This window comes from Ammodytes marinus (genome assembly GCF_949987685.1).
Source record: "Ammodytes marinus genome assembly, chromosome: 19".
Classification (NCBI taxonomy): Eukaryota; Metazoa; Chordata; class Actinopteri; order Uranoscopiformes; family Ammodytidae; genus Ammodytes; species Ammodytes marinus.
In genome coordinates this window covers 5400986-5421294 of record NC_137223.1, presented here as the reverse complement: position 1 = coordinate 5421294, position 20309 = coordinate 5400986, and the positions used below count along the sequence as shown (strand labels likewise).

At 43.5% G+C, this 20309-nt stretch overlaps 1 protein-coding gene across 3 annotated transcripts in view; it reads right to left on the bottom strand.

Annotated features, from left to right (window-relative positions):
- Positions 1-20309, bottom strand: part of mdn1 (midasin AAA ATPase 1) — a 116216-nt gene that overhangs the window by 65380 nt on the left and 30527 nt on the right. For all 3 annotated transcript variants that reach the window (XM_080048000.1, XM_080048002.1, XM_080048001.1), the window contains exons 19-35: positions 19975-20071; positions 19386-19499; positions 16040-16187; positions 15026-15133; positions 14504-14655; positions 13410-13588; positions 12503-12711; positions 11486-11632; positions 10710-10851; positions 8257-8391; positions 7716-7854; positions 6994-7126; positions 5563-5693; positions 2873-3011; positions 2136-2250; positions 1210-1470; positions 68-265 (exon numbers count right to left, since the gene is read on the bottom strand). In XM_080048000.1, coding sequence (XP_079904126.1) covers positions 68-265; positions 1210-1470; positions 2136-2250; positions 2873-3011; positions 5563-5693; positions 6994-7126; positions 7716-7854; positions 8257-8391; positions 10710-10851; positions 11486-11632; positions 12503-12711; positions 13410-13588; positions 14504-14655; positions 15026-15133; positions 16040-16187; positions 19386-19499; positions 19975-20071 — 2547 coding nt within the window. The remainder of the gene's footprint in view (positions 1-67; positions 266-1209; positions 1471-2135; positions 2251-2872; positions 3012-5562; positions 5694-6993; positions 7127-7715; positions 7855-8256; positions 8392-10709; positions 10852-11485; positions 11633-12502; positions 12712-13409; positions 13589-14503; positions 14656-15025; positions 15134-16039; positions 16188-19385; positions 19500-19974; positions 20072-20309) is intronic.

Genomic DNA, 20309 nt, shown 5'->3' with positions numbered 1-20309 from the left:
GAAATATATCTTTAAACGTTCACAGCCCTGATAAAATGACATAAATAAAAGGTATCACAGTCCCTACCTAAGGCGATGTAGAAGGGGTCAATGCCAAAGAAGTCTTCCCCACACTGAGGCTCCCTTGGCAGGCTGCTGTCGTACACTCTGAGGGCCTCCAGCATCTCCTGGTCCAGCTTGGTCATGTTGCCCAGCCTCTGCTGCAGAAAGCCCAGGCACAGCCGGCGGGCAGAGAGGGCGCTGTCTGCACAGGCCGCTGTGGTGCCTGTCACAACAAGGAGTGTCAGATTACATTTCTTTAACAGCAACCTTTAGTCCCATTCACACTGAATTATTTTGACCCGGTTGATCTCAAGTCATTTATTATAATTCAGGGGATGGTCTGGTTTCTTAACCCCGTGTGAATGGGCCACGTCTGTCATTTGTAAAGTAAGAGTTCCAATGCAAATGACTAACCGTTACTACCAAACGCAGAGCTCCTCTGATAATATATATTTCTTTTATTTATTATTCTTTCGGACAATTCCACACAATACACAACAATCTTAATCAAGGATCATTTGGCTATACCCTGCCTCCATCATAAGCTACCTACACTGTATCACATGACCCCTTATGGGGTAAATTTAAAAAATCAAGTATGCACAGACTACAGGTTGCTTACATTGATTGTTTTAGAATCTTACCTAAAAACTAAGGTGGAGTAGTGCAAGTGAGCTATTTGTGAATGCAGGAGTTAGCACCTTACCAGCTTTATTGAGGAAGCTTATGTACAGATTTATCAGTTGCTTGAATGAAATACAATTACAATGCTGCTGTTATAGCGCAATATGCTACCAGTCATACGTTTGGAGACATTGGTATAAGTGACTTTTAATGTTTTTATTCTTATTTAGGTGTGTCTTGTCTATTTTTTGTATTGTATGTCTTTTCAAATGGACCTTCAGTCTAATAATAAAAGTTGATGATGATTATGGATACTAATCCCATGTGAATAGTGCTTTTTAGAGCCAATTGCTCTCTGGGTCTAAAGGGTCAAAGTCAAAGTCAAACATTATTTCTATAGCACATTTAAAAACACCATCAGTTGACCAAAGTGCTGTACAAGATACAATACAAAACAACACAAGTAAGAAGTCTCAACTTGTGTTAAAGGCCAATGCAACAAAAGTGAAAAAAAAAAAAGTGTCACTAGCGCCATGTGCTAACCGGAGCCGATGCCGTCGATGTAGACCAGACAGGCAGCGTGGATGAAGGCTGTGACGGTGTCTAGCCGGAGGTCCCACTCCGCCCCCTCGTCCTCCTCCAGAGCGCCCATGCTCATGAAGCCGTCCTCGTCGCGCTCACACACCACGTTGAGGAAGTAGACCCAGGACAGGATGTCTCTGACGCTCAGGATGCAGCGCCGGCCAAACTCCTGCTGCGTCAGCCACTCGATGAAGTCCAGCATCAGCTCTCCGATGTCCCCACCTGGGTACGGAGACGGGAACAATGTGATGGAGTCAAAATCAACACAGCCTTTATTCCTGAACTGTGTGTGTAACAGAAATGCTGCAAATTTCAGATGGGCTTTATCAGACCCGCTCCACTGACATGCTTAATGCTTTATGTCCCACAAGCCCGGTCTGAGCTGGGAAAGACAGCTTTTAGCTTCAGTGCCCCCGACTCCTGGAATAACTTACAGCAACAAATTAAACTAAATACCTTCACATCTTTTAACCAATTTAAACAAACTATCTTAAATCTGCCAAACTCTACCTGTAACTGTTTTAATTAGACTGTATTGTACTTTCACCCATTTAATTTTAATTGCTGCCACTCTTCACCACTATGTAAATGTTTAAATTGGTTTTTTTCTCTTCACCTGTTTTTGTGTATTTGATGTTTTTGCATTGAATATTGTTTATGTATTGTTGTTTTTCCTTTGAATTTGCTTTGAACTCGACATCATTGTAAACCCCTCACCCCTCAATTGGTCTCTCGAGGATAAATAAAAGTTAAATGAAAAATTCAATGAAATACTATGTGAGCACTGGAGAATGTTGCTAGCTACTGTGGCGGGCCCCCCCTTTGTTAACATGGCAGTTTACAGAGCCTAGGCTAGGTATTAACACTGGCGTTTGAAAGCAGTTTACCGTCGAGTGTGAGTCCAGGGCGCAGGTTGTGCTGGATGATCTGGAGCAGGTCACTGCGGCTGTTGCTCTGAGGACACCAGATCTCTGTGAAGCGGTTCCTCAGGGCGGGGGACAGCTGGACAACAACACAACAACCAACATCAGACTCCACAAACATACACACAACATATTTAAACTATATATAATATAATAATAATAATAATATAATATACCAGTTGGTGGATTTCAGCCTCTACCAGGAATACAATAAATGATCAGGTAAAGTCCTCTAAAGAGGGTAAAGCTCCTAAGAAGCTACAAAATGGTACAATGTCACTATGACCTCACAATATGTAAGTAACCTTTGACCTCCAAACTCCACTTCTATTCAGCTCATGTTTGAGTCAGAGTGGACACATGTGCAAACTTTGAAGATTGAAGTATGACTGTGGGGCGACTGTGGCTCAGGTGGTTAAGCGGGTTGGCCAACGATCCAAGGGTTGGCGGTTCGATCCCCGCCCGGCCACCTGTGTCATGGTTGTTGTGTCCTTGGGCAAGACACATGACTGTGTGTGTGTGTGAATGAATGGAACCTGGAACCCTGTAAAGCGCTTTGAGTGCCTTGAAAAGCGCTATATAAATCCAATCCATTATTATTATTATTATTATGAGCGGTGTTATTCTTTTTCTCTGCTGCTGCCATCATCCAACCCCCCCCACTGCCAACATGGTGGACCCCCGTTCTGTTCTTTCTCTACCTCTTTCTTTCCAAAGTCTCCTCCAGGGTTCATGGTGGCTACCAGACGGAAGGATTCAGCCGCTCTGATCAGCTCCACGTCATCGTTGTCCCCACTGCCCTTCTCTGCTAGCACCAGGGACCTCTCTGTCTCTAGAACGCTGAGCACAAACACACCATGCTGTTAAAGGAAGAGTTGACAACATGTGACATTTTCACTCTTAAAGCTCGAGATAAAAGCAAAATAAAGCGTTCCTGTAACTGTGTCTGCACTTTTGATTTAGAAATGGGCAAAGATCTCTCACCCAGGTAAGCTTAGCTCAAACACTGCTAGTCAAGGGAAGCAGGTCAAAAGATACACTTTACAGCATCACTAAAGCCCCTATCTCACTGGGCTGCGACTGTTTGCGACAAGTCGGAGACTGCATTCGCGAGGGAGTCTCTAAACGGTCTCCAAACGTTCGCGGAGGTCTCAATTTCCTCGCATGAGTCGCAGAGCCGCGCAGTCCTGTCGCATGAATTTTGAAAATGTTCAAAAAAAGTGTGCGACAAATCTAGTCTCAAAATAGTCTCAGAGTGGTCGCATGTGTCTCAAACGCGTTGCAAACCCTTCTCAATTTAGTTTCCGCGAGTCAGAAAGTGCGAGCAATGTCAGACAACTTTGCGAGGGGTTGGCGACATATGAAACTAAATTGTGACTGATTTGAGACAAAAATGAGACTGACATTCCGTTCGTGCGACGCTCGCCAGACGTTCGCGAGACATAAATGCGACCTCCTGGCAAGTGTTGGGCAGGACATTCGCAAACGTGTCGTGAGGAACCAACTCAGTGAGACTGCAAGTGAAAATTGTCGCTAATTCGCATATTTTGTCGCAATTTTGTGTCTCCAACTTGTCGCACACAGTGAGATAGGGGCTTAAACGCTCCTGTGTGCTTGTTAATTTATCACGTTATGTTATATTTTTTACACTTAGTCATTTTAGAATAAATGACATACTGGAAGGAAACCAGGAAGGGCCTGTGACGGTCACATACGTATTTGATTCTAAAATGAATGAACATCATAATGGAACCCTGGCTCATGTGTTTTGGTTCGGTTCCAGACTCCACAATTCCCGGTCCAGCGTGTTTCATTGTTATTCAGATGTCTACAGCCATATCCTCCATCCCAACCCAGAAACAGTCATTCTAGGCTGGTCAAGACAACTAGAGACTGGAAAGCTCTGTCCATCCAGTATGGGATGGTGATCGCAAAAAAAGTATTCTTAAAGTGACATCACAGAAACAGTGTTAATTTTGGCAGCAAATTCTGATTTAGTCTTAGTCTTAGTCTTTTGAATATCACACCATTTAGTCTTAGTCCTATTCTAGTCATCTAAAATATTTTAGTCTTAGTCTAGTCTAGTCTACTAAATATAAGCAGATTTTAGTTTGACTAAATCTACAGCGGACTTCGTCGACTAAGTGTTTTTCTTCATTGAATGGTATTAAGGTTTGAATATGCAATACAGACACATATTTAATGGTTGTAATACAAAACATGTATTCTATTTCATTAGTAATAATCTCACATAAAATCAGTGTACCTGACTGGATAGGGGGGAGGAGGGGCTTTAAGAGCCTGTGCCCGGGGGTCCATTATCTCATGATCTGTCTATGAACCAACTGGATTCCACAATCTTTTTTCTTTTTGCGGGGAGCATGCACAAGCATTCAAAGAAAATATTTTTTAAAAGTGGGGGGCCCCACACTAGGTCTTGAAACGGGCCCCGAGATCGTTAAGGCCGCCCCTGGGCAGCAGCAGCAGCACGTAGTTGAGGTGCTGATAAATTTGAGCAACTGCGCCTTCCTTTAAGCAACACTGCTGCTGTGTGTGTTCGGACTTCTTTTGCATCAAAGCCTTTTAGATAATACAATTAGAGGTTTTAATTGAACGCTGTCCATGCGTCGGAGTTGATTGTAACTTAAAAACAGAAACTAACGGACGGAGGCGGCAGTTTCACATGGCTCTGTGTATTCAAACTCGAGACAGAGCCTACTACAAACAGATCGCGGAACTTAGCCGTTCCCCTAGACATCGTTAACGGGCAGGATATCCCTGACTATCATTTGTGTCCATCATACCGCAGAGTTTTTCAGCACAGCGGCTCACTCCACCCGCTCAGACCTGCGCGGTCTCCCGTTGATTTTCACCGACACAGGGTTGAATTCGCTGCTTTGCACTGATTGGATTTCTTCCCAACTTGTCCCACAAAAAGAGTAGTTCTGATTGGATCTCTTCTCCATTCGTCCCGCCCTAACAGTTTCGTCTAGTTCCTATTCGTAGACTATAGTGTCAGTTAAATTAGTCTCAGTCTTCGTCATCACATCTGCCTTTTTATTTAGTTTTTATTTAGTTTACGTCCGTGAAAAAGGTTCGTAGACGAATATTTTTCGTCATAGTCTTAGTCTACGAAATTAACACTGCACAGAAAGAGAAATGTAGGGTTAGACAGTGAGACCATAAAACACTCTTTCTGCCTTTTCTCAGGCTAGGATGATCCGATTTATTTATTTTTTGCACATTTATACTTCATAGGATCTCCGAGTTCAATACACCTTCATATTCCAACCGGTGAAGTAGGCCTTTAAGGTTTGGAATAAGGAGATAGCCGCGTGTGTGCGTGTGTATGTGTGTGTGTGTGTGTGTGTGTGTGTGTGTGTGTGTGTACCTGTTGAGTCTCTCCAGCACAGAGTCGTCTGCCAGGGAGATCTCATCCATGAGAAACACTCCTCCCCCCTTCATGGCCATCACCAGGGGCCCGTCATGCCACTGGAACAGCCTGCAGTCCTCACCATCAGCCTGCACACACACAGGATGGAGCCACACGTCACACTCACATTCTGCTTTGAGTTGTTCTTAAAGAAGTACATTTTATGGATTTGCTGCTTAATGGCTCCATTCAAATATAGAGATATAGTCCTTTTGTATTATCCTTCCACAGTTAAACTGCTTCAAAATCTCCGCTCTCTTGAAACATTTGAAGGGATAAAACATACTGTTAAGTGTTAAAGCCGCTGCTCATTTGGGTGCCTTTGTAACAGTGGTTTTCAGACTGTGGGGCGCACAGGTTTTTTTTTTTTTTTTTTAGTTTGTGTTTTTTATATTAAGATCACGGCATAGCTGGACAAGAGTTCTTCTGCTTCGTTCCTCTCACTGCATTTAACAGCATTCACTATATTACAGAGAAATAGGTCTTGTTAAAGAAAAAGAGCGCCAAGCCCAACCCAGAGGACCCTGCATACATTTTTTTATTTTAAATTTATATTTTTATGGAAAATCCATGTGTCTTTCTTCAATAGCTTCTAATTCATCAGACCCAGTGTCTCCAAATGATTTGTTCACACAAAATTCCTCAGATTTAGCCTCTTAATTTTCCTCTTAAAGTGCACCAGATTCATGCATTTCACTTTAAAAAGGTGAAAAAAAATCTCCCGGGGGGGCATACCCCCGGAACCCCCTAGAAGGGTCTGCTTCTCCACCGGCTACTATTTTCCGCCAGCAGGACATTGGAGGCACTAGCGAAAAAACACTGGGTGTGTGAATGGCATTTAACTAGTCAATAATTTGGGCAAGTCTGTCTGCCTATCTTTCTCACTCCGCTGCACACTCAGTCACCACTATCCATGCTTAAAGGAAGCAGGATTAAAACACTGGATGAAGATGTTAAAATGTATTAAAAAATTTGTTTAAAAACGCACAAACATTTTTAGAATGTTTCAAAAATATGTTTAAATTTGTAAAATAATTAAAAGTTCTTTCAAAACACACAGGGATTTAGAAAAGTTTTTTTTTGGGGGGGGGGGGGGGGCTCCGCTGAAATTTGTTCTCTGAGGAGGGGGCTCACTCTCTCACACTTTCAAAACCCCTGCTTTGTAAGACACTGCAATACATAGTTTAAGTTTAAGTCTTTATTTGTCAATTACACACGTGCAAGGCAAGTCACATGACTGACCGTGTTTATCAAAGAATATTGGGAGACCAAGTGAAAGGTATTGGAATGTAAATGATCTCAATAACAAATAGATAGATATGTTTATATGATATTAAATACGTCTGATTAGTTGTCATTTCATTTTTCTTTATCAGATATTGCATGTACCTGGTGTGTGTGTCTGACGGGGCGCAGGCCTCCCAGGAAGTCAGACGTCTCCATGTGTAAGTGACAGTTGACTGAGAAGAACTTGTGTCCGGCCAGAGCAGCAAACAGCTGGCAGATGGTGGTCTTTCCACATCTGGTGAGGGAACAGTGAGAAGATCTTAGCATGATTGCTACATGTATGGTTATATATATTAGGGCTGTCAAATTAACGCCTTAATTTCGATTAATTAATCACAGAAAAATTTACGCAGATTAATCGCACTTCTATATTGCCCTTTGACCCGGTGCAAAAGAGGTGAGACGATAGCAGAGCTGCACCTGTAGCTGTGCACAGGATTAAAGAGTAAAGAGAGAAGCAGGGGAAAGGGCCGAGGGCTTTATGGATGTGTTATGGGCTGCTCCGGGCAAATAAGCATGAAGGTAGTAATACGTATTATGTTATTCTCCGCAGTGTCTGTGCATTATTCATTTAGTGGGTGCCTAATTAACAATGTAGGTTCAAAACAGTAGGCCTTTCTCTCAATCTTCCTCCGTGTCTCACTTTTGTTTGCTAGCTGAGATCGTCTCACGCAAACTGATACCCATACTTTGCTTAATAAGTAGACTACCCTCCCATGCTTTTATACTGGGACAGTTGCCCAATGAAATCACTGTAGCAGGATCTAACTGTGCATGTTAACATGCTGAATGAATTGGGCCCGGAGAGGACGTTTGAATCTCACCCAGTGTCTCCTACTAGCAGGACTGACTCTCCAAACCTCAGCGCCCGTCCCACCAGCACAGCCAGCCTCCTCATGCTGTATGTCCACACCACATGACGGAACTCCTCGGGGACGCCGGCTATGCTGTCGATGAAGGGACCTGCCAAAGCAACAAGCTAGATGAGTCTGATGTTTGAATGACATAGTTTAGTCTTGCTGAAAAATAACACAGAAACATTGTGTGCGTTCCAAATCACATACTTTTTCTTTTTACCACACTACATACTATAAAGTACAGAAGGGTATAAGTGCCACAGGAGAGAATTATGTCGAGAAATTTCAAGAATAAAGACAAATACTCTAAAATGCTGTTGGAATTAGTGGGGGCATTTAAGTATTTTCAGCATACTACAATTGATGTGCATGTATTGGGACATCCTAAATCTTTTTCTGGCAAACTTAATAGCAGGTGAGTATGGGTATTGGAACGCAGGGATTCTAACTAGAAATGCAATAGTTGGATGCAATGAAAAGCTGTGAAGTGTTGTTGTGTTCCACTCACTGAACTGGCTGGTGACCTGTGTCTGAGAGAAGAGGCTCTCAGGGTTGACTGTTCTCTTGAAGTGCTTCCCCAGGATGGACATGAGCACAGCTTCTTCCTCTGCTTTCCTCACACGTCCTGCCAGCAGCATGTAGCCTGAGGGGGGGGGGGACACAGCAGCTTGAAGTAAGGCGTGACTGGAGCACAGGGGAGGGGGCTGCTGATATAGCAGCAACGTCTTTTAATATTGGATATTGGGCCAACACAGAGAGGATAGAGGAGGAGTTTCTTTCCATCAGACTGTTAAAACCTGACTAACAATGTCACTTAGCCACACCAACCCAGTGAACACCCAATCATTATTATAATCTTGCACTTTATATAGTTGAATGACAGCCGGACTGGTTTACAAGAAGAATTCCACTACGCATTGCCCTGTGCAATTGTGTATGTGACAAATAAATACATAAATACATCTAATCTAAACCTAATCTTATAATCTAAACCCCACCAACCAACAATTAAAATTGAATGAATATGGAGCAACAACATTCCACATCAGAGTGGAACTGAAGCATTATATATATATACAGTATCTCACAAAAGTGAGTACACCCCTAACATTTCTTCAAATATTTCATTATATCTTTCCATGCGACAACACTGAATAAATTACACTTTGATACAATGTAAAGTAGTCAGTGTACAGCTTGTATAACAGTGTAAATTTACTGTCCCCTCAAAATAACTCGATACACAGCCATTAATGTCTAAACTGTTGGCAACAAAAGTGAGTACACCCCTAAGAAAAAATTTCCAAATTGGGCCCAAAGTGTCAATATTTTGTTTTGCCATCATTATTTTCTAGCACTGCCTTAACCCTCTTGGGCATGTAGTTCACTAGAGCTTCACAGGTTGCAACTGGAACCCTCTTCTACCCATTCATGACGACATCAAGGAGCTGGTGGATATTAGAGTCCTTGCGCTCCTCCATCTCCCGTTTGAGGATGCCCCAAATATGCTCAATAGGGTTTAAGACTGGAGACATGCTTGGCCAGTCCATAACCTTTACCCTCAGCTTCTTTAGCAAGCCAGTGGTCGTTCGGAGGGGTGTTTGGGGTCGTTATCATGTTGCAGTACTGCCCTGCGGCCCAGTTTATGAAGGGAGGGGATCATGCTCTGCTTCAGTATGTCACAGTACATGTTAGAATTCAATGAACTGTAGATCCCCAGTGCTGGCAGCACTCATGCAGCCCCAGACCATGACACTCCAACCACCATGCTTGACTCTAGGCAAGACACACTTGTCTTTGTACTCCTCACCTGGTTGCCGCTCCACACTCTTAACACCATCTGAACCAAATAAATGTATTTTGGTCTCATCAGACCACAGGACATGGTTGCAGTAATCCATGTCCGTAGTCTGTTTGTCTTCAGCAAACTTTTTGTGGGGTTTCTTGTGCATCATCTTTAGAAGAGGCTTCCTTCTGGGATGACAGCCATGCAGACCAGTATGATGCAGAGTGCGGCGTATGGTCTGAGCACTGACAGGTTGACCTCCCACCCCTTCAAGCCCTGCAGCAATGCTGGCAGCACTCATATGTCTATTTTCCAAAGCCAACCTCTGTGTACGACGCTGACCACGTGCACTCAACCTTCGTAAACTGGGCCGCAGGGTGGTATTGCAACATGATAACGACCCCAAACACACCTCCAAGACGACCAGTGGCTTGCTAAAAAAGCTGAGGGTAAAGGTTATGGCCTGGCCAAGCCTGTCTCCAAACCTAAACCCTATTGAGCATCTTTGGGGCATCCTCAAACGGAAGCTGGAGGAGCGCAAGGTCTTTAATATCCACCTGCTCTGTGATGCTGTCATAAATGGGTGGAAGAGGGTTCCAGTTGCAACCTGTGAAGCTCTAGTGAACTACATGCCCAAGAGGGTTAAGGCAGTGCTGGAAAATAATGGTGGCCACACAAAATATTTACACTTTGGGCCCAATTTGTAAATTTTTTCTAAGGGGTGTACTCACTTTTGTTGCCAGCAGTTTAGACATTAATGTCTGTGTGTCGAGTTATTTTGAGGGGACAGTAAATTTACACTGTTATACAAGCAGTACACTGACTACTTTACATTGTATCAAAGTGTCATTTATTCAGTGTTGTCGCATGGAAAGATATAATGAAATATTTGAAGAAATGTTAGGGGTGTACTCACTTTTGTGAGATACTGTATATCTATCTATCTATACACATCTATGGCGTGGCTTCAGTCTCATTCAATCATCTCTCTCATGTTGTACATTTCTTCCCCCCCGCCCCCCATGTTTAAATGTGGTGCTTTCTGTAATGTCATGTTTGTAATATCAGGAAGCAGAAGCATTTTGCCAGCCTGACAGATGTTACAGATTATTATTTTCAGGTTTGTGCTGTGATTTTTCTTTTGCTTTTCTTAATGAAAAATTGTAAATATTCACCATCGTCGGCCAGATGCTGCAGCCAGTCCTGAGTGGCCTCCAGCTGCTCCTCCAGCCTGTAGCGGTCTGCCCAGCGGAACAGGTCTCTCAGGGTGATGAAGCCATGTTTCCCCGCAAACACAGTGGAGCCACGCCGCAAGGACTGGGGGGGAGGGGGTGGGGGGGGAGATGATGTGGTAATGAAACAAGGACCCTTCTATTCGGACTATACAGGGGGCTGAATGCCTGATTCGTGCTTTCTCCCATTGAATCATACCACATGGCCTATTGTGGCCTGTTATACTGTTAATCCTTTTTTTTTTAACAACATAACTCATGCTACAATAAGTCGCATTAAAATCCATTCTTGTGCCAAGTGGAGCAGACAGACTGTAGTTGGGTATTGTGTAGTAGTGTGGATCCCTCTGGCAGCATCTGAAGTCTTCCTGCATCCACACTATTCGCACTTTACTTTAGTATTACCATGTAATCACCTGGTCAATGATCAAATTCCTTCGTGATTTTTCTCTACTTATGACATCTATTGCAGTATGTCCGTCCTGGGAGAGGGATCCCCTTACTTTGTCGACTCTCCCTGAGATTTCTTCAATTTTTTTTTTAATCCCGGTAAAGGGTTTTTACTGGGAGTTTTTTTCTCAGCCGAGCTAAGGGTGTAAGGGCAGGGTGTCATATTGTATCATATTGTATGAAATGTAAAGCCCACTGAGACAAATGTATTTGTGATTTTGGACTATACAAATAAAAGTGATTTGATTTGATTTGTAGATGTAGCATACCTGGAGGTCCTGCATGACCCTGACCAGCTTGCTGCAGTAGGATGGCGGCAGGCTGCACCGCTGGTGGAGGATGGTCTCCAGCTCAGCACTGGGCAGCTCGTCAAAGTGCAGCTCCACAAAGCGATTCCTGAAGGCTCTGGAGAGCACCTGGAGATCACACAGTAAAGAGTCACTCTCTGTCTCTATACTGTTGAGGCAAGACAGGGTTAGGATGACGGTCTAAAGATAAAAGTCCAGTGGTGGTAGGCAATGCTTTAAAGAGGGTAAAGCTCCTAACAAGCTACACTATGCTACAAGGTCATGTGTACTCAGTTCATCTTTGAGTCAGGCGACATTAGTGCAAACTTTTTTTTTTTTTTTAAGATATTTTTTGGGCATTGTTTATGCTTTATTAACAGTATAGAGACAGAGTTGAAATGGAGCAGAGAGGGGAGTGACATGCAGAGAACGACCGCGGGCTGGAATGGAACCCGGGTCCGCTGCTGGCTGAGGCCCATGGGGGGGGGGGGACGCCCTACCAACTGAGCTAAAGGCGCCCCCTTTAGTGCAAACTTTGATGAAAAACATTCAGAGCATTCTTGAGCTATTGCGTTCACAATACATGAGGTCACAGTAACCTTGACCTTTGACCTCCAAAATGTAGTCAGTTTATCGTCTGGTCAAAGTGTGAGTTTGGGCCAAATTTTCATTTCCAACAAGAACAAGTAAATGATTAAGATTGTTAAATAGTTATTGGAAATAAAAGATGTGTGATGCAGTACAGATATTGGCGTCATATCTTAATGTAAGCGAAAGTTTTAGAGCCATGTCAAGAGTTTTATGAATATATTGACGATTATGAGGAGAATCTCTTGATTGGCAATTATTTTGGTCATTATAATCTCGATGTGAAATATTCATACCATCCCATGCCTCGTCTGAACCTAGGTGTTTGACCAATGGGAATCTGAAGGTACCCACACTATAACCACAAAAAAAACAACTTAAAATAAGAAAGAATAAATAAAATGGCGTTACCTTTCTACCACCGTAGAGCCCAGGGGGATTCTGGGTAGCGTACAGCATGAACCTGGGATGGGCCTTGATGACCTCCTGTGTCTCGGCCACAAACAGCTCTCTGTTGTCGTCCAGCAGTCTGTTGAGAGCCTCCAGCACGTCGGTGGGGGCCAGGTTCAACTCATCCAGGATGATCCAGTAACCTTTCCTCATGGCGTCTATCAGCACGCCTGGGGGGGAGGGGGGGAGGGGGAGACAAGAGAGACACACATTAGTATGGGGCAGGGCTGTGCTGAGATATTCATACAGGCAGCAATGTATAGTGAACACCCAGATCCTGTTTCTCAGCTCTGTTTTCATTGAGCTATGTGGAATATCGCAACATATCATCATAAAGGGGATTTCCAACCCATTATGTGTAACCTTAAATTGCTAATTGTAAACTGCATTGAACATGTATACGCTTGGGGGGCGCCTTTAGCTCAGTTGGTAAGGCGTCCCCCTCCCGGGCCGGGCCCAGCAGCAGCCCCGGGTTCGATTCCCACCCGCGGTCGTTCTCTGCATGTCACTCCCCTCTCTGCCCCATTTCACCTCTGTCTCTCTGCACTGTCAATAAAGCATAAAAATGCCAAAAAAATATCTAAGAACATGTATACGCTTTTACATGTAAAGTATATTACATCATGACCAGAGCATAATAAGCTTTCCTTCTGGGAAAAATTGTATTCATTGTTGTAAAAATCACTTTGTCAAAATCAGTGACTATCTGGTCATGATCCGCTACCTGTCTGTACTGTTTGAGAGTGAAAAACAATTTGACTTTGACATCAGAAATAAAAAAATGTAATATTCAAATATTGACTTTACAATGGCCTGATGGATGTAAACCTTGTTCTTAAATCAAAGCAGCTTAGCATAATGCTCGTACCCTCTTTGAACACCAGCTTGCCCCTGTCGTCTGACGAGTAGCAGCCTATGTACTCCTGGATGTCTGTGTGCTCGTGGTTGTTGATTCTCACACACTGGTTCCCTGTGGCTGCAGCCAGCCAGCGGATCAGACTGGTTTTCCCCACAGACGTCTCTCCCTGGATCAGCACGGGGTGAGACCTGTGTGGAGCCCAACACATTAGCAAAGACAATGATGCCATGGCAGAGTATAAGTTGTAACCTAGTTAGTTAGCGTCCCAAATGTGGCCCTGAGTGGCCCTTAAGTCCAGTCATATGCCAGCCATTGTTGACAAACCAAATATTAAAATGTTTACTAAGCAACTCTGGAGAATACTGGTTGACAAAATCACTTTGTCAAAATGAGTCAATATCTCCTCACAATCCGCTACCTGTTCATACTGCGTGTGCGTTTTGAAAATAAATCCAGTGTTAAATCACAGCCTAGGCTCTGTAAATAGGCATGTTGCTAGCAATGGTGGGGCCTCTTTTGTATACATAGCCTTTGTTTCCATACCAGTTTGCAAAGCCTAGGCTGTGTATTTATAGCAAAATATTTTTACAGCGCAAACACACAGTACGGACAGGTGGCGGATCATGTGAGTCATCAACTGATACATTTCATGATGTCTAGAAGTTAAAAGATACCCTATTCACCTGCAATGTGTACACCATAGGGCCAAAGGTATATAGCCCTATTTAAATATACTTAATTGTGCATTTGGTGTGGGTCTGTTATATTTGGTAAAAGCCAGCTCCATAAAGAAATGGTATTCAAACTGTCCAGCACATAGCCCTGACCCTTTTGATACAACCTGGAATGTTGACAACATGCCAGGCTTTATTACTCGACCTCAGTGATGGACCTCTCTAATGCAGTATCTGACAATGTGTTTGGCAGGTCACTAACTCTATGGGGGAATTTAGTCCATGTTTTGTCCTGATGCATTCCTCCCTAAAGGCGCTTGAATTAGCTCAGCCTAAATCAAAGTGTGGACATTTATAGATGGAACCATTGATTTGGGGGGGAGGGGGGGTGGTAAATGGTGAGCCCGGGTGGGTAACTAGTGCTCCTACCCTGCAGACACCACTCTGGCCAGGTCCCGCAGGTTGAGTTTGACTGAAGCAGTGAGGATGTAGCTGGGGTCCAGAGCCGGCTCCATCTCCCCCTGGGAGACCCAGTAGCCCTCCACCGCCACACTGACACGGTCTGAGGGCGCAGGGATGGGCTGAAGGAAAACCCAAGAAAAAAGGCATTTATCATCTGGTCACAAATGTATTGAAGAGTTTCTTTGGTACTCAAGTGCTGCTGATTATATATATTATTTGACCCTTTAGTTGGACTTTTTTCTTACATATGTATCACAAATAGGTATGTCATGAAACATTTTGCTACTGTCACTAGAGCATATATGCAACTGGCAACTTCAAGATAAAACCAAAGGTAGTAGGGACATCGAAAACCTTATGAGAACCTTGGCATGCATTGCTCAAATGTAAAATAACATTGACACACATATGCAGTAACATTATAATAAAGAATACTATGCAGTGGAAAAATGACAGGAATTTAAGAAAGAAAGAAAGTCGCCCTCATACTTGTTTGAGACACCTGGTGTTCCCAATCAGGATGTGCTGACACACCAGTTTCTGGACCAGCGGGTGAGAACTTCTGTCCAGCTGAGTGAGAAAGCTCAGGCAGAAACCCTGCAACCAGGAGTCAGGGAGAGAGAGAGGTGGATTGGTGTGGGTCGGAACAATGTCACAAGCTAACAGCAAGCCACACAAACTCCCAAAACATTGAAATCATCCAATTCATTTCACCGACACCAACATTTTAAAGTGCTGTTTGTTGATTGGTCGACAGAATAGGAATCTCTGTGTGAGAGATAAACCACTGTGTGTAGTCTCCTCGGCGAGAGTGAAGTCTTGTGTTTAGGGAGAAATCTCAGCACAGCTCTTTGTTTATCGTGTGGTGTTTTTCCCTCTTCATGTGATGAATCAGTGGGCTACACATGTGTCCCGCTGCTATCATGACACCATAGTCACCTAGCTGCCGCGGCCAGCGCTGTTGAACTGCTCTGACTGTGGATATCACAATCATAAACACGGTCTACAGAGTTAGACTACTGATGCCAGGGGAACACAAGATAATATAGAGGAACCCATCCTTACCAAGCCAAACCAAACTGCTCAGTGGAAACAAAATGGTAAATGGTAAATGGATTTTACTTATATAGTGCTTTACATTTCTTACCACATTCACCACCCATTCATTCATTCATACACACACTCATACTCCGATGGCAGTAGCGGCCATGCAAGGCGCTCTCTGAACCATCGGGAGCAATGTGGGGTTCAGTGTCTCTTTGCCCAGGGACACTTTGACATGTGGCGGGGAGACGGGGGAATCGAACCTCCGACCCTGCACTCCAGAGGACGACCTCCCTACCCACTTCGCCACTGCCGCCCGACAAGGCAGAAGCAACCATAAACGGTGGCACTAAACACAACTACTGGCATATCTCAATATCACCAGTGGTTAGAGACATAATATGTTTCTTTTGGATTTGAGTGGACTGGTCTTTTATAGGGTTCTCTGTGTGCTCCTACCTCGTAGAGTGAGCGCTGCACACTGTTGCAGGGGTTTGCTGCCACGTACTTCAGGGCCCGGCACAGCGTGCGCAGACTGTAGTGTGGTCTGTGACCTGTCCCATCCACCAGGTGAGAGCTGGCCTCCTTTCTCACTGCCAGGTAGAAACTGCACACAGTACACACATTTGTTACAGGTATGTTAAGGAGCCAATCAGCACCCCGTTTAGCATTCTGATTGACAGCAGGCAAGATTATTTTTTTTTAGATATTTTTTGGGCATTTTTATGCTTTATTGATAGAGTGTAGAGACAGAGTTGAAATGGGGCAGAGAGGGGAGTGACATGCAGAGAACGACCGCGGGCTGGAATTGAACCCGGGTCCGCTGCTGGCCGAGGCCCATGGGGGGGGGGGGGCTACCAACTGAGCAAAGGGAGCCCCAGAAAATAGTTTTTTAAGCCAATATTTTCCTTCCATAACATGCTTATACAAATGAAAGGTTCAAAATGTACAGTAAGGTGTTTATTTGACTAAACCTTGTCTGTTTGCGTCTGTATATCTCTCCTATACAACCGTCTTTAACGGCCATTATCTCAACATTAGTTTTTTTTTTCAATACTCTGAACTAAAAGTCTCATCTTCTAAAGCACTAAACTTTCCATCTTAATTCTTAGCACTATTCTAAAGGTGGAGTTGAGGCATATGGACAAAAAGATTTGTTCATATGTTGTTATTGTCTGATTTATGATGGGAAAACATGCTGAAAATGCATTTTTAAGACACACAAGACTGTACACAGTATTTCAAACGTTGGACTTTCATATGATGGAAAAAGGAAATACAGATTTGAACTCTGACTTCATTTAACATTTAGATTTAGTTTTTTTTAACGAGATGCAAACATAAGCATAATTAGTTTGATATTGCCAAATGTATTCAAAGTTAGCTAAACTGAGCATTCCGCTTACTGAACCTTTAAGTATAACCAGGGCTGTACAGTGCGACAGTTTTGATCGCATTTGCTACTGAAATTGATCACGTGCGATGATGAATACAACTCCAATCGCACTCGTGCTAGTGTTGCCACCCGTCCCGTTTTTCCCAGAATTGTTCTCTTTTTTTCACCAGCTGTGACCCGTTTTTTGGGGAAAATGCCAAAACCTCATTTGATTTCCTTCCTTCGTTCAGTAGTTAAGGCCGTCTCACACGGGCCGAGGAGTTTGTTGCGCCCGCTATTGCATCGGAGAGGCGGGCGGGCAGGGGCGGTCTTAACGATCTCGGGGCCCGTTTCAAGACCCTGTGTGGGGCCCCACACTTTTTTTTTTTTTTTTTTTTTTTTTTTAATAAATAATGCTTGTGCATGCTGCCCGCGAAAATAAAAAAGATTGTGGAAACCAGTTGGTTCATAGACGGATTATGAGATAATGGGCCCAGACTCTTTGTACCGTTTTAAAGTTAAATGCATCAGAGCAGAGGAACATTTTAATCAAATCTTGAGCTGCAGAAGGAACATTATTTTTCTTAAACAGGCACTCTTTACTCTGCAACTGTGAAAACAGTACAGTAGATTGGTCTGCAGACTCATGTTATATGATGGAGGGGCCCATTGCAACATATACAGGGTGGAAAGCTACTTTTCATGAACAGTATAGAATTTACACATAGCAAGCTTATTCCTGTTTGTGTGTGGGGGGCTTAGCTGTCCCTCATGAAGCCCCTTAGACAGAGCTAATAATGCTTTTGTTTTGCACTTGCTTTTCTATTTGTCACCTAGTTGGGGCCATGATGATTTATTTCCTTATATTTAGGCTATTCCTTGTTGGACCCTGTTATTGACATGAGTGACTGAGCTCTTTGACAATGCAACATTTAAAGTTACTATCAGTATTTCTGGCTTAGGCCCCCCCCCCCGAGCCCTTGGGCCCCTGGGCATGGTTGCATGCAATATTATTCTCAAAGTGCACCAGATTGATGAATTTTACTTTAAAAGGTTGCATTTTTTTCTTCCGGGGCCCCCCTACAAGGTCCAGGGTCCCCACCCACCTCAGTCTCCCTATTTAGCCTATACTGTAAAAAGCACTGTAGGTGTGTATGGTTATTATAGGTCATTACACTGGTCAGTCTGAACTGGTAGCCTAATAATGGCCGAGCCCTCCGCCCCAAACATTCAAGTGTCCCTTTTTTTCAAGAGTACCTATTTGGAGACGCATGGAGAAAACGGACCTCCACTACACCGGAAGCAAGATGGGGCCACGCCCCAAACTAATTTTTACCACCGTCCTGGCCACTTGGGACCCTTAACAAACTGACGTATTTTACTGTGTACTAGCATCATAACCGGTGGAAACCGTGTATTATTATTCACCGCTAGGTGAACTCCGGCAGTAAAACAAAAAGAAGAAAACAAATAGGTTACAATTCTGACCAATGAAATCCACTTCCGGTAGGGCTCCACTTTCCCCATGCGTCTCCAAATAGGTGCCTCTCCTTTTTTTCCTAAATCCAAGGTGGCAACCATAACTAGTGCGACAGCCTGCCAAATTGCAATTGGCAGGTTAGATTATTTTGTCTAAATTGCAATCAGTGCACCCCTATTAATTTTTCTACAATTATTACTGCACACACTAGGAAATAATATTAATTGAGAATCTCAAATGAGACCAAGATGACATGCTCAAAGGTAATTAGAGCGAAATGCAAGGGTTAAGGTTATGCAAGTTTTCGATCATACTTTGTGTGCTACCAAATTTATTTTTGTGCTACTGATTTTTTTTGCTTGCTAGCACCAGTGCTACCACTTTAAAAAATAAGCGTACAGCCCTGAGTATAACCCAAAATCTGTGAATGAAATGTTCACTTTATCTACACTTCCAAAGACGTTTGGAGCGATGGTTGCCTTCAGCACTGTCTAGAACAGTCCTAACTTGGGTTGCGTTCTGAATCGCATACTTTCTACTATATAGTATGTAGAAAAAAGATTTAGGATGTCCCGATTCTTGTGGCCAGATTTAGGATGGTTAGAAGTACCCGGATGTCCTACTTCATGCGGCTAAGATTGTTGAAAACTGCATCCTATTTGGGCGATTCTGACCCACAATCCAGTGCGCACGTGAAGTGACGTCACATCGACGAAGCCTCCATATGGAAACAAACGGGGATGCGACGGATATAAAAGCAAGAGGCAAGATCAAGGCGCAATGCTATGATGAAATAAGAGAGTAAAGTATGTCCCAATAGTATGCCTACTGCATCCTAACTAGATTATTTTTATCGTCGGGTGTAGTATGTAGAATAGAAAAAAGAAAGAGTATGCGATTCGGGACGCAACCTTAATTTGAACCTGCTGCCACATTATGTAAAGGCTCACCTTATGATGCCACTGATCACGTTCCTGTGTGGATGCAAACACTTGAGATAGTCTGTCACCAGAATCCTTAGGTCTCCCTCATTCTCCAGCTCCTCCACGTACAACTCAGTAAACCTGGGGAGACACACACACACACACACACACACACACACACACACACACACACACACACACACACACACACACACACACACACACACACACACACACACACACACACACACACACACACACACACACACACACACACACACACACACACACGTTTACAGGTGAATGATGTAGCATTTATTTATCATGTCATTTGTACATTAACTGTGGCCGCAACAGCTATAACGATCAAACCAATTGATCTCCACCGATCGATAAGTAAATTAATATTTCTTTCATTTTAGAATTGATTGGGATAAATCTGAAGAAGAGAGAAATGTGCCATTGTCAAATTATCTTTCCATTTCTTACATCTTAAATTAAAAAGGTCTTGCATACAAATTGTACACATGTTTCTGTATGTATGTTGTGTTATTACTGAAATATGCAATACGATAGCAGCTCCATCTAGCATGGACCTAATGATATGAAGCCTCACCTGTTCCTGAGGCCCAGAGGCAGGTTTCTCTTGCCCACATCAGTGGCTGGGTTCATGCAGGCAAAGAGCCGGAAGTCTGGCTGTCGTACCAGGGGCTCTACAAATCACAAACACACACAACAATAGTGGCAAACATACCAGGAATGATCCGAACGCAATGCAAGATGGCTAAATATATCTTACCCAAGCAAAGGCATTACAGGTCACTTATGATCATCAGAGTAAAATGAAGTCTGCTTTATAAAAAAGGTACACAAGTCCCAACAAGCACACAGGAGCGTTTAGCGATGGGGTCCAGAGCCCTGCTGCCCTTGACTAGCAGTGTTTGAGCTAAG